This window comes from Pteropus medius, unplaced genomic scaffold, assembly GCF_902729225.1.
Source record: "Pteropus medius unplaced genomic scaffold, Ma_sr-lr_union100, whole genome shotgun sequence".
NCBI classification, from domain to species: Eukaryota; Metazoa; Chordata; class Mammalia; order Chiroptera; family Pteropodidae; genus Pteropus; species Pteropus medius.
The window spans coordinates 20,709,954-20,723,277 of record NW_024349801.1 but is presented as its reverse complement, the minus strand read 5'-3'; the positions used below and the strand labels follow the sequence as shown (position 1 = coordinate 20,723,277).

At 43.3% G+C, this 13,324-nt stretch overlaps 1 protein-coding gene across 1 annotated transcript in view; it reads left to right on the top strand.

Moving 5' to 3' along the window:
- The window catches only part of GLDN (gliomedin), a 54,982-nt gene extending 43,834 nt beyond the window's left edge, over positions 1–11,148 (top strand). The window contains exons 6-10 of the mRNA XM_039889050.1: positions 1,027–1,164; positions 3,832–3,915; positions 4,013–4,138; positions 5,178–5,328; positions 7,716–11,148. Coding sequence (XP_039744984.1) covers positions 1,027–1,164; positions 3,832–3,915; positions 4,013–4,138; positions 5,178–5,328; positions 7,716–8,193 — 977 coding nt within the window. The 3' untranslated portion in view covers positions 8,194–11,148. The remainder of the gene's footprint in view (positions 1–1,026; positions 1,165–3,831; positions 3,916–4,012; positions 4,139–5,177; positions 5,329–7,715) is intronic.
- The last annotated feature ends 2,176 nt before the right edge of the window (positions 11,149–13,324 follow it).

Here is a 13,324-nt window from a genome sequence, read left to right as displayed (position 1 = left end):
AGGGACGTCTTTATGAAAGCTCCAGAACTAACATCCCTTGTAGAGGGCTGCATCCATGTTAGCCACCTGAAGTTTGAGGAATGGCTGCTTGCAGGTGTGTACGAGTTCTAACTGTCAGAGCACTCACCCCAATGACCTCAATAATTCTCAAAGGGGAGGGCAGGGAGTATGAGACTCAATCTGGAGATGAAGAACAGGCTCAGCAGGGTTAAGCTGCCTGCTCAAGGTCACAGAGCTTGATTTCTTCTACCACACAGAGCAGTGTTTCTCACAGCTGGCTGCGTAGTAAGAGACTTGAAATAATACAGATGAGTGAAAACAGGCATGGGGATGTAACATGGCAAATATAGTTAATAATATTTTAATAACTATGTATGGTGTCTGATGGGTATTAGATTTATCGGGTGATCACTTTGTAAGTTACATAAATGTCTAACTACTATGCTGTACACCTAAAACTAATATAATATTGTATGTCAACCATAATTGAAAAAGGAATTTTTTTAAAATACACGTGACCAAGCTCCCCACAATACCGATCTAATTGGTTTGGGATGCGGCCCAAGTATTACAATTGTATTAAAGTTCCTTGGGTGATTCTGATAACAGTCAGGGATGAGATCCACTGACATGGGCCAGTGAAATAGGATGAGCTTTGGAGTCAGACACACCTGAGTTCCAGCCCCATTCAGGTTGTGACCTTGGGCAAAGCACTGAATAACCATCCCTAAGACTCCAGTCACTGAGGGGCTGCTATTGCTACTTCACAGATGTGTTAGGAAGAACGACAGGGGGGAGTTTCTTACAATTCTTGGCACAGTTCCTTGTTCGTCGTTGGAACTCAGCACTTGCTATGATAGTGCCTCCTCAACTCTGTGTGGATGAGAGCCGAACAGCCAGTCACCTCTGGGCAGGTCGCTCAGACAGCCTCTCTGGAGCTGCTTATTCTTTCCCCTGGTGTAAAACCCAGCTCTGATTATGATTCTTTTATCAATCTCCCTCCCCACCCTCTTTCTCTCTCTCCAGGTGCCAAAGGTGACCCAGGCCCACCAGGCCCACCCGGCCTACCTGGGCCCCCGGGCCCTCCAGGTCCCCCGGGGCCTCCTGGAAGCAGAAGATCTAAAGGCCCTCGACAGCCAAACATGTTCAACGGCCAGTGCCCAGGTCACCAACCCTGCCCCAGGGAACCTGTCTCTTCTTAATTCTTGGGCTTCACCCAGGTTTTGTGACCAGATTTTTTAAACAGAAGGAGATTTTATCCAAAGTGAGAGTTCCCTCTTGAACATGTTTGTGGAAGGCCTGGGCAGTCTGTCCCAGGAGTGAAGACTGGTGGCAGGTTTAGAATTTGGCCTCCCACTCCCTTCCCTCATCCTCTCTCTTCACTTATCACCAGACTATCCCTGTCCCCTGAAACAATCTCGAAGGCTAAGCTGTTCACTTTTGGAACGTGAAGGGCTTGGCTGATGCTGGAGGAGATAGTGGGGGAGTTCAGACTGGTTAACTCTCCACAAATACTACAGCACTACCATTGTCACCACCAACTCTGAGTGCTAACAAAATGCCAGGCATGGTGCTAAGTGCTTAATTCATTTAATTCTCACAGCAGTCCTAGGACATAAGAGTTGTTATTCTCACCAACTTACAGACACAAAAATGAAACCCCAGTTGCTAAATAGCTTGCCCAAGGACACTCAATTAGTAAGTGACAGAGCTAGGATTCAAACCCAGGCGTACCTGCCTGTAAAGCCCCTCCTCTTCCAGCATCTTCCTTTCAGAGATGGAGATTCACACTTTGTGACTAAGCCAGTCAGGGGCAAGGAACACCTGATCTCTGGAAGGCCAGGAGGACTTGTCCTTTGGCCAGTTTGTGACAGAGACGCCACACGATTGAAAACTAATTAGAAATCAAGAGCCATGTTAATTGAAAATACTTCTAGGGTAATGCTAGAACTTCTTCCCAAAAGTGGTGACCTGGCACCTGCTCACCTCCTTAGTCCACAAGAAGGCACAACTCAATGCTTTTGCTTTGGAGGCAGACAGGAGGGCCCTGACTGCAGTGTGTCTCCCATTTGCTGTGGATTTCACAGCCACTTCCCTAAACAGTCTTTAGTTCGGTCTGGTGTACTGTTCTTTCTGGAATGCATTTTGGGGGTACACACTCAGCTATTAGAGTGGGCGAATCTGTCATTTCAAAGATGTCACACACATAGAGGTATACACACCCCAATAAATAGAGCCTGATTGTAATTCTACTCAGCAGTTAGCTGTTCCTTCCCTGGTGTTCAGCGCCACCTCCTCTATTAGCACCAGTCCTTTGTTCAGCTGCCCCTGGAGAATGAACTGAGTGGGAACCCTCCCCTGGGAGAGGAGGAGATCTGACCAGAGCTGTGTGGAATTCTAACTTGCTAAGACTCTGTCAGCCAGTGACAGTAGGTGCCTGGAGAAGCGTTCTGCTCTGCCTGGCCTATCTACTGAGAGGCTGGTGAGCCCCAGAGTTGTGAAGACTACTTTAAATGAGAGGCCATTATCTTCCACTCTGCCCCCTGGAAATGAGTCCTCATCTGCCAGGCTTCCTGCATCTGAACTTGGCACTCTCTGCTGCTCCGGTTCCATTGTTTTAACCCCTTTCCTGCCCCCACAGCTTTAGAAGCAGGTTGGTGCAAACAAATTAATGAGAGCCTTTTCTTCAGACTAAGGACAGGAGGGTCTCTCTGTCCCTTTCTTGTGCAAAGCCCAGCTTCCTAAGGGGAAACTCCAGATGAAATTCAGAGGCAGCAGGACTACATGTGGAACAGATCTCTGAGACTGCTCTCAGTGGATGACAGAGGACTTCAGAGAAACACTGGCTCATCCAGCTAGAAAGCAGCTTAGAGAGCACTGAGGGTCCCGCCCCCTTATTTTACTGATAAAGAAACCTCTCCAGATTATTTCCTGAACTTCCCTACTGACAACAGAGGTGCTCTCTTCTATCTAGCAACCACAGGGTTATGTGAACCCATCGGAATTTGTCTAAGCAAATGGGCCTGACTTTTCCCAGAAAGCCTGACTTGCCCCAACCTGCCCCAGACCAGGGCTCTGACCCCAGCCAGTCCACTCCCTCTAGTCTTCCTTCCCTCCTTCTGTCCTGTTTCTGCCACCCTAAGCCACCTCCTCCTCAAAGGTCCTAATTAAACTCATTTGTTACGGGAACAATGACAAGCTGAAGACAATGAATTCCAATTCAAGTGTAGCCTCAAACCGATGGTGGATCAGGTGTCCATCAAGCACCCGAGTTCCATAGGCCTCCCAGCGACAGCAGGTGGGGAGATGGTGGTGTGGGGCTCAGCGTCTCTGAGGCGAGCTGCCTTGAGCCTCTTTCTTCCTCTGTGCTTCCTCTCCTGGCAGTCCAGGAAGAAGGGGCAAAGTGGGATATCCCTTCATGAGGCTGCCCCTCACACCTCTCTATCGGTTTCCCAGAGAATGAAAACCCTTTCAGAAAAATGCAGTCCTGATAGTAGTAATACCACCTGCCCAGAGAGTCCAGGAACGTGTCAGTAAACGTCTCCCTCAGATTACTGAAGGCTTGAATGGGCTGGCTCAGGTCACTTTTCCCCTTTTTACTGACATCCTCATGGGATTCTTAGCAACTGTGGTCACTCCCCAAGCAGTGGGTAATATTTGGAAGCGCAGGACTTGTTGTTTAAAAGCAAGCGACCAAAAAACTTGGTGACCCTATTTTAAGGGATGCTATGGGCCTAGAGTCTGTACTGAGGTGGGGAAAGCGCCAGCTGCAGAGTCATACAAATCTCACTGGGCCAACTGCATTTGCTCCGATTATTGTCGTCATTTCAGGTGAGACATGTGCTATCCCCAATGATGATACCTTGGTTGGAAAAGCTGATGATAAAGTCAATGAACACCATTCCCCACAAGCAGGTAAAAAAAGAAAGCATCCTATTTCGAAAGTCAGAAATTGGATGCCTTAAGGTCATAATTGGCGGGTGAGTAACTTTTCTTTTTCCTCTTTTGGTAGCATCCACAATCACTTCTATTGGAGATCCAGTGCAAGTATTAAAAGTTACAGAGACATTTGGGACTTGGATAAGAGAGTCTGCTAACAAGAGTGATGAACGGATCTGGGTGACTGAACATTTTTCAGGTACTTTCACTTGGCAGATGATTTATCTGTGGTCATCTGTGTCTTTTATCTGTTGCCTACTTTCAGGCTGATTCTCTTTTTGTGTGTCTGAAATCTCTGCTAATTGGTGTAACAATTGTTCTTTGTTTGAGAAAGCACGAATGAGTGGGCAGATTACTTTTCTCCTTTGAACACACTGATGGTGACCAGGGCACCTCTAATGTAGCTTATCCAATTTTAGGCACAATATCCAGAAGGAAACAACACAGTGTTATGACTGATGGCCTTGTAAACCCCAAAACATAATGGGGAAGAAATGTCAGGGACAAAATCTTTTGCACTGTCCGTCTGTCTCTGAGGTCGGCACCCGCCAGAAGAATACTTTTGGCCATCTTTCTTAGATATCTGTTGGACAGAGAGCCCAGGGGAGAAGGTGAAGTGCCATCTTGCAAAGATACTGCATCTGAGCATGACTTTAGTCACACTGTCCCAAAGGGATGTGGTCAGGAATTGCTGGTCGTGGTAACAACGGTCTCGTTCCAGAAGGAGTCTGGCCAGTCACTGGTCAGAGAAATAGCTAAAACATACCACTTCGTTTCTTCAAGGCTAACTGACTAGCTGATAGAGACTGCCAAGATTATCAGCTGAGAAGAATTCTGTGGCTCAAAAGGAAAGAGGAATAATGTGAATTAGCAGTGGCAGCTGTGGAGGGCAGGACTGAACAACTGCCAGGTATTTCCTATTCCTGGTATAGGCCTGTGTCAGTCTAACAGAGAATTTTTTAAACAATCTAGAGTGGAGTGGGTAGAGGGTGACACAGTTTTCCTGGGAGGAACAAAGCTGACTCTGTGGCTACTGCGTTCGAAAGACGATTCAGAATCCATAGGAGAGATGGAATTTTGAATTTGAGAGTCAGAGACTCTTCCAGCTGGACAAGGACCCTTGCAGGACATCTTACTCCAACTTCCCTTCTTTGATCTTCCTTCCCCAACTCACTCCCAAGCTGCGATTGTCAGGCCAGAGAGATGGTAACCGCCTTTCCCTGGCTTCCCTCTTGCAGGCATCAGGGTGAAGGAATTCGAAGACCAGCCCTCCCTGCTGAATGGCAGTTACTCACTCATCCACCTCCCATATTATTTCCATGGCTGTGGGCATGCCATCTACAACGGCTCTCTCTACTACCACAAAGGAGGCTCCAACACCATAGTGAGGTGAGTTACCGGGACATGCATCCCAGGCAGCACCTATGTGGAGCTTTTGTTATCCGTGAGCTATTTAAGGGTAGGATCTGTGTTTCCGTCACTCTATGTCCCCAGGGCCTGGCACAGTCAGAGGTCAATCAGGGTTTGCTGACTGACTGAACCACAGGACACATTGAGTGAGCGCCATGTCCCAGCCCCTGCCTGGGGTCTGCATTTAGTACTGCTCTGGACACCAAGAATAGAGTCAGAACCAAAGAGAAACAGATCTGAAATGGGAAGGGGTGCAGCTTTCTCATCTTTTGAGAAAGGAAGCAGCCAGAGCCCAGAGCTCCCTCTGGCAGCAAGGTGTCAAACCCCAAAATCGGTTTTGTTCTGAAAATCTTTGAGTGTGAAGAATTTCACATCACAGCTGAGAACATTGAAGACTAGAGACTGCAAAGCAAAATCAAGGCGTCTCTGCCTTCAGATCTGTCATCCCTATGTCGCTCTCACCAGGCTATCCTCTGCTTTCCTAAAGGGAAGAGGAGGTGGTCACCCAGATAGACAGTGCCCAGGGCAGCAGCTAAGTCTTCCTGGCTCCCCACAAAAATTGAAGTTTTGTCTTCATGGTTCAAAAAGAAATCAAGGTCTGGGCTTTAAAGGCAGAAGCAGGTCATCCGGGGCAAATCAAGAGAGCAGTGAAATCAGGTTCCAGCTCTTCTGCCTACCCACTCCATGGGTTTGGACAAGAGACACCACTTCCTGTGGTTCCCACATCCTCAATAAAAATAAAGAGATGGACCAGAGCCTCTGAAGCCCTCTAGCTGTAGCCCTGTCTGAAACAACAGTCTCAGTGTTATGAAAGCCGTGATCCTCGTCATTCAAGGTCAGAGACAAGCACCTGAAGGGAGGACTAGGACCCTTCTCTCCCTCACAAGCTTGTTAGCCTTGGAGTGCTCAGCTTAGGATGGAGACAGGCTTTCTCGTATAACGTGCAGCTAAACCAGCCACATTAGACACATGTGTCAGCCTCTTTGCCTCTCACCCCCTCTACCAGACTCCCCATCATCTCAGTATCTCCCTAGACACCTCATTTGGGCAAGACTCTTGTGTTAATAGAAAAGGACCCACCTCCTGTTCAGAAGTCATCACTCCCCAGACATTCTCCTTCCTGTCCATTTCTCCTCATTTAACTCTCATTTAACCCTGTGGCTCCCTGCTGCCATTTATATAGGGCTGTTTTTACGTGAAAATGGGGATGGTAGTGGAGTTCTGGGATAAATGAGCCCCTGAAAGAGGATTGGTCCCTCTAAGTCTTCTAATAAGGCTAAGCTTGTGTGACGCACTGGTTCAAGACCTGTACAGAGGCCCTGCTCTATGCCAGGCCTGGGAGCAGAGTGGGAGGCAGATCAAATTAGACCCTTTTCTCACATGGAGAGACAAACCTCATCAAGGAATGCAGCTGCTAGGTGCCAGTACCAGACAGGGACCAAACAGCAGTCTTGAATTCCAGGAGTTCAGAGGGAAAAAGAGTCCTGGAAGCTGAAATGGGCAGACAGGGCCTTCTCAAGCCCTCTCCCTTCTCTGGCTTCTTCTCAAACTTACTTCAGGGTTTCTTAATTGGCTTCAAGTTTGTTAAGCTCCAATGCATAGCCGCAGATTCTGACGCTTCATGTTTCTTCTGCGGCTCAATGGTACCCTCTAGTGTTTTTCTCTTAGCCTACATCCCTGAATTTTCATTCCTGGAGTCAGGTGCATTTTGAACCATAATTCCCTTTTTGATATGGTCTAGATTTGGAATCCGTCAAATCAGACGGCCTCCAGGAGCCGAGGGCTTGGGATTCCATGCCATGGTTTCATTTATCCAGTTACTTACTGGACAAAAAAATTGACTTTACAGCCATCACTTTGCTACATCTCTTCTAGCCAGTGACTTTCTTCTTAATTTTGACTTAAAATTCCAGCACGGAGTAGAGGAGGAACCCCCAAACTTGGAGTTAGAACACCTAAGTTCAAATTCTGTCTCTGTTACTTACTTGAGTGTTCTTTGGCCAGTTACGTCTCCTTTTTCATTTGTAAAATCAAAGGACTGGACTAGACCATCTTTTGCAGCCCCTTGCAATTCAAGGAATCTTTGAGAGGGCATTTCAGGAGTCAGCAAACACTCAAGGATTCTTGAAGTTAAGGGATTTTCCTGGGGTCACATGGCTAGGAGGTGGACACTTAGATGTAGTCATCATCCTTTACACCCCTGCTGCTCATAGCATTGGGATGGACCAGTAGTAGAATGGGTATGACCTGGAAACTTACTAGAAATGCAGAATCACAGGCCCCACCCAGTTTCATAAAGGAGCCTAAAAAACCAACCTTGTCCATAAAAATGGTGACTCATATCTACTTTTTTTTACACATTTCAGATTCGAATTTGGCAAAGAAACATCCCAAACACTGAAGCTTGAAAATGCCCTGTATTTTGATCGAAAATACCTCTTCGCCAATTCCAAGACTTACTTCAACTTAGCTGTAGATGAAAAGGGCCTTTGGATTATCTATGCTTCCAGTGTGGATGGCTCAAGCATTCTTGTAGCCCAACTGGATGAGAGGACATTCTCTGTGGTGCAACACATCAATACCACATACCCCAAATCCAAGGCTGGCAACGCCTTCATTGCCCGAGGGATCCTCTATGTCACAGACACCAAAGATATGAGGATAACATTTGCCTTTGATTTGTTAGGAGGGAAACAGATTAATGCAAGCTTTGATTTAAGAACTTCGCAGTCTGTTCTTGCCATGTTATCATACAATATGAGAGACCAGCACTTATACTCGTGGGAAGATGGCCATTTAATGCTTTATCCTGTGAGGTTTTTATCAGCTACATTAAACCAGTGATGGAATGCATTCTGTTCCTCTCAGCAAATTTCACATGTCCTCTGGCACCATTTATATCCCAACAGAAAACTGTCTTTAAGGGTAGCCAGGTACTACTTAGCTGTCATAATCTCATGACATGCGTGTTTATATGGTTGGTAAATGCCCTTGAAATTCAGATTCTCTAGAGGAAAGTAACAGATTGAAAGTCAAATGGCTGCGATTTGGTGATTCTTCCACAAACTAACTGAGCAAGTTACCTGTCCCTCTTCAGGCTTTGTTCTCCCCACTGGTAATATGAAAGGGCTGGCTAAGATGATGGGTAAGATTTCCTCTACCTGTAGGGAATTTTGTGATTCATGGCCACTGCTGCTCTCACAACTTTTTATATATTTGGTTTTGATTTTTGGTTTTCAGCCATGTATTAAGCAAATTTACCTGAGTGGATCAGCCCAATTGTTTGAGCAATGAATCCCTTAGTGCTGACTTATATTTGGTACCTTGGGCACTGACCCTTTAAGGCTGCTGAGGAGCCATATTACCTGTAATTTATTACCTTTCTCTGAATCTGCCCTTGCCACCACAGCACCAGAATAGCCATTATCCTCTGCTCCTGATGTCCGCTCCAAGATTAGAAAAAGCCAGGAACAGCTACATGCCCAGGTTTTCTAATAAAATAGAAACAAGCACTTCCAGGTTCATATAAATTTCTGATCATGATGATTTGCAGCTGTGAGTCATAAACTGAATCCTCAGTTCTTGCTGGCTTCTTCTACCACAGCTATGGATCTATATACTATCAGAGTACCTAAATATTGTGTGAGTGGGCATTAATCTAACTAGAACCATGGGAAGTACTTTGCAGTTTTCAAAACAGAAGCATCATTTGTGGTTATTACCTAGAACAGGGATGGGCAAACTATGGCCCTCTGGCCAAAGCTGGCCCATTAACTGTTTTGTAAATAAAGTTTTATTGGAACATAGTTATGTTCATTTGGGTATGTATTATAGTGTGTGAGTACTTGGGCTCTATAATGACAGAGTTGAGTCGCAAGAAAGTTGAGTAGTGGCCCACAAAGCCTGAAATATTTACCCTCTGCCCCTTTACAGCAAAGGTTTGCTGACCGCTGATCTATAAAACAAAGTGAGCCTGACTTATGGGAAGGGCTATTTCACCAGAGACTGTTTGTTATGTTCGTTCCAGATCAAGAAGTGGTAATTTATATGGTTTGAGTTTTTGGCAAAGGGGAAGGATGAGAACAGCAAAAATTAAGTGGCCTTCCAAAAAGCAATTGGTGAACTGTTCCTTCCCTAATATAGTTTCAAAGGATGTGATCTTGTCCTCTTGAATGCCAGGTGAAAATTCTGTTTAACTTGATCCTAAATGCCCTTAAATACATATGTTTTCTGCCAACTCAGTTCTTCAGATATCCTTCAGCCTGGCATTGCGGTCCAGGCAGGGCCACTAAGAGTAGAGAGAAATCTAGAAAATTACTAGGGTCCTGCAGCCAGGAAAGAGACCTAGGAAAACTATGTAAAGAAACTTTAGCAGTTTCACTAAATATAAGTGTATGTGTGGGAAGAGCTTATGAAACTTTTTGACAGGGGCCAAATCCATTCTCAGTGCCCCTGAGTCCTGCTTTTATATCTTATTAATAGAACCATTTTAAAACTTAGGGGATATACAGATTTAAATATTTAAATCTCCCCACCCCTAAAAATATCTAGGCAGCTATTAGGAATTTTTTGTATTTTCAAAATAAGGGTATCTGAAACCTTTCCTCACACTTTTTAATTAAATTGGTTGTGTCATGTCATCACAGCTGTTAAAAAATACTAAGATTCATGTTTTGTAAAATAAAATAGAGTTTCATGTTTAAGATCAATGTGACTAATGAATACTGGTTTTATTTTAAAGTATTTAAATATGTGTTGCTGTTTCTGGACACAGAGAACCTGGATATGAACATAATTTCATATAATAGCCGTAATAGTAATAGTAATATATACAATACTAATTGTATGGCAGCAACCAAAAGAGGTTAGTTATTAAATTAGCACATATTCTTTTAGGAAAAAGTTTTAGAAACTCCAGTCTTGCTTGATATCTGAGCTATCTTGGCTCAATTATTTGTGGGTAAGAAATCATATACTCACTATTAGAAAAGCTTATACTGGGATTTTTTTCCCCCCCATGGCAGAAGAATATAAGGACAACTGAGTTTGATCAAGGTTTAATGGGTTATTTTATAATATGGTTGAAAGTTTGTCATTACAGAGTAAAAAGAATTAAGATTTTACTCATTCTTTCCTGTAAGCGGTATTTGATTAAAGAAAACAAAAGTTTGGGGCTCACTGCTAAAATGGAATGTAGAACCAAATGTTTTAAAGTCAAGATATCATGTTAGCAGTTTCCACTGTCATTATCAAAGTTGCTTTGAAGCACTTTCCAAATATCTGCTCTTCTGATGTCAGAATCAAACCAGATAATTCTCTAATTCTTCTATAATCTAAACAAGATAGCTTCCCACTGGAAAGTAAATAAAACCATCCCTCCCAACCTCAAAGGTAGGTCGGACCCATTTTCAAAGCATTTTCTTTCAAATGATAACGTGTCCTATTGAAGCCATGCAGATGGTTATGTTCTCAACATATCACTAAGCACAGGTGTTATGACAGAGAGCGAGCTCTGTGGCAAAAGTTTTAAAATGAGGAGTTCTGATTTTAGGCACTGTCACAGTTTTATTTCCTTCAAGGTTGCAAGGTGAAAAGTCAAATGAGACACTACAGTTCTTAAAGAGCCAGGTGTCATTTTTTCAGCTGCACGGAGTACATTTTGGCTATGACTATTTGATGTCAAATCATTTAAAGAAATGTGTGATAGGGCTTTTCCCTTTTCATCCAACAGCCGTGACCTTGTGTACCATGTCATTAAAAGCCCTAATTTCCCATTGGTAACCACAGATTCTGAACAATCCTGAACAACACATGAATGATGATGAATGTTTCTTTTTATGGTTGTAATTTATTTACCTTTATTAGTCAATAAAATAATCATTGCTGAACACAATCACATGTTGAAACAAGTGTATTTGTTATTTTTACCTCTTGTTAATTTACATGTAACATTTAAAAGAAAAAACAACAATACAAACCAATATCGTGGTAGAATTATATTGGTTACTCCTCTGTTGAAAATTTACAATTTGCTAGCTCCTTCTGAATACTGAAAAATCATGATACGGACTATGTTTTCTTTAAAGAAAAACATGAAAAATGTAAAACTAGTAACTAGAACTAGATATATATACATATAAATGCAAGGAAAATTTGCTAATTATTTGCATAGGAAAGGCAACTGAAAGCGACATAACATTTGGGGCTAAAAATAAAAAAAACAAATTAAAAAAACTGGTTTCTGTGAATTTGGACAAGTCTTTTAATCCCTCAGAACCTCTGTTTCTTTTGTAAAATGTGGATAATAGTACTACTTAACCCCTTTTGATTTTTCTATGTGAAATGAGAAATGCTCTGAAAATTATACAGTTCTGGATAAATTATAGTTGTTCCTTTTATAATTCATCCCTACAGGGAACCAAACTGACCCTGTCGTTCTTCTAGTTTTATTCAAGGGCTATAGCAGTGGGTCAGGGACCCAGCATCACTTCTATCTGCTGGTCTGTTTGATGAGATAGTTAAGACTTCACACCACAAAAAGATGGTCCCGTAGTTATACAACAAATTTACAATAAAACTGCCCCCAAATAATTTTAAATATATGTGAAGTTCAAGAAGCTGCTGCCTTGACCTACAGAGTTTCTTTATAACCTTCCCCAGAAGTGCCTCTGTTAATGGGTGGCCCAGGAATGCACTGTTAGTGACTTTTGTCATCAAAATAAAAAGCAAAAAGAAAAGTCTACAAAGAAAATAGTAGTCTTGCCCCTTTAATTGTACCATTCAGACTTCGCATGTGACGCATGAGATGTTAAGATATTCTATTTTATAGCCTTTCACTGTAAGATTTAAAATAAGAATGAAATTAATCTGTCCCACTACTTCGCCCTCCAAGAAATATGCTGGGATCATTCTAAAAAACTGAGCTACTTAAGAAATGATGGTTAAACTACTTCTAAAATCTAAAAAAGTAATTCTAAAATTGCTAGGTTCTCATGCCTAGCAATCTGGCATTGTCAATGTCTGAAACTCATTTGCCAAGAGAGCACATACATAATCACAAGATTATAAAATCCAGCCTTCTCATTTTAAAGTCTCAGAAAGTGAGACCAGAGAAGATGAGGAACTCACCCAACATCACAGATTAAGCACCAGCGTCAAGAAGAAACACCATTTCCTAACTTTATAATCATTTTCTCCACCTCTGTCTGCTACTTCCACAGGAAGGATCTGGTCCTTGTAATTGGAAAATCAAAATAATTAACTTTGAATATTTTTTAAGGCATTCCTTTTTATAAAACCATATCTAGAGGAAAAGCCAAACCCAGCCTAATCAGGCAGAGAACACTCCCTGGCAAAGAAGTTGTCCACACAGTGATGCCAATCATCACCTTCTGGGAGGTAGATACACATGCAGAAGTCCAGCATCACTTGTTACTCTCAAAACTACCACCGCCGCTGAACGACCCTTCCATGCCCAAAGTTCTAGAGACATCAAAGTAGCTACTACTTGGTGCTTACCATCTACATGCCGTGTCTCTTCTAGGCAGTTTTAATGTGCACACATTCTTTCACTTAATCACAGAAATTCAAATGGAAATGTCCTTAAATATCATCTATTCTCTCAATGTTTTAATCCTCTCTACAAATGTAGTGGACACATGATGCACTCATTACTACTTGGATTCCACATCGGGAAAGACTTTTTTGCCCCTAGTGTTGGGAGTGTTGTCAATATAGAGCCTTCAGTTGTCTGCCCCTTCAGGCATTGCCTTGGCTGCAGAGACCTACTTCACCCAGGACGTGTCCTCTCATCCAATGACTGCTCTGTGCATGAGTATAAAGGCCTGGACAGCTCAGCCCTACTTGGAACAACTCTACAGGGCCATTCTAGTGCCAGAGCTCCCCATGGTTCAGCCAAGCGTGTCCTTGGGCCTGTACTGCAGATTGACTTTTCTCGCTGCCTTCCTGCTTCTTT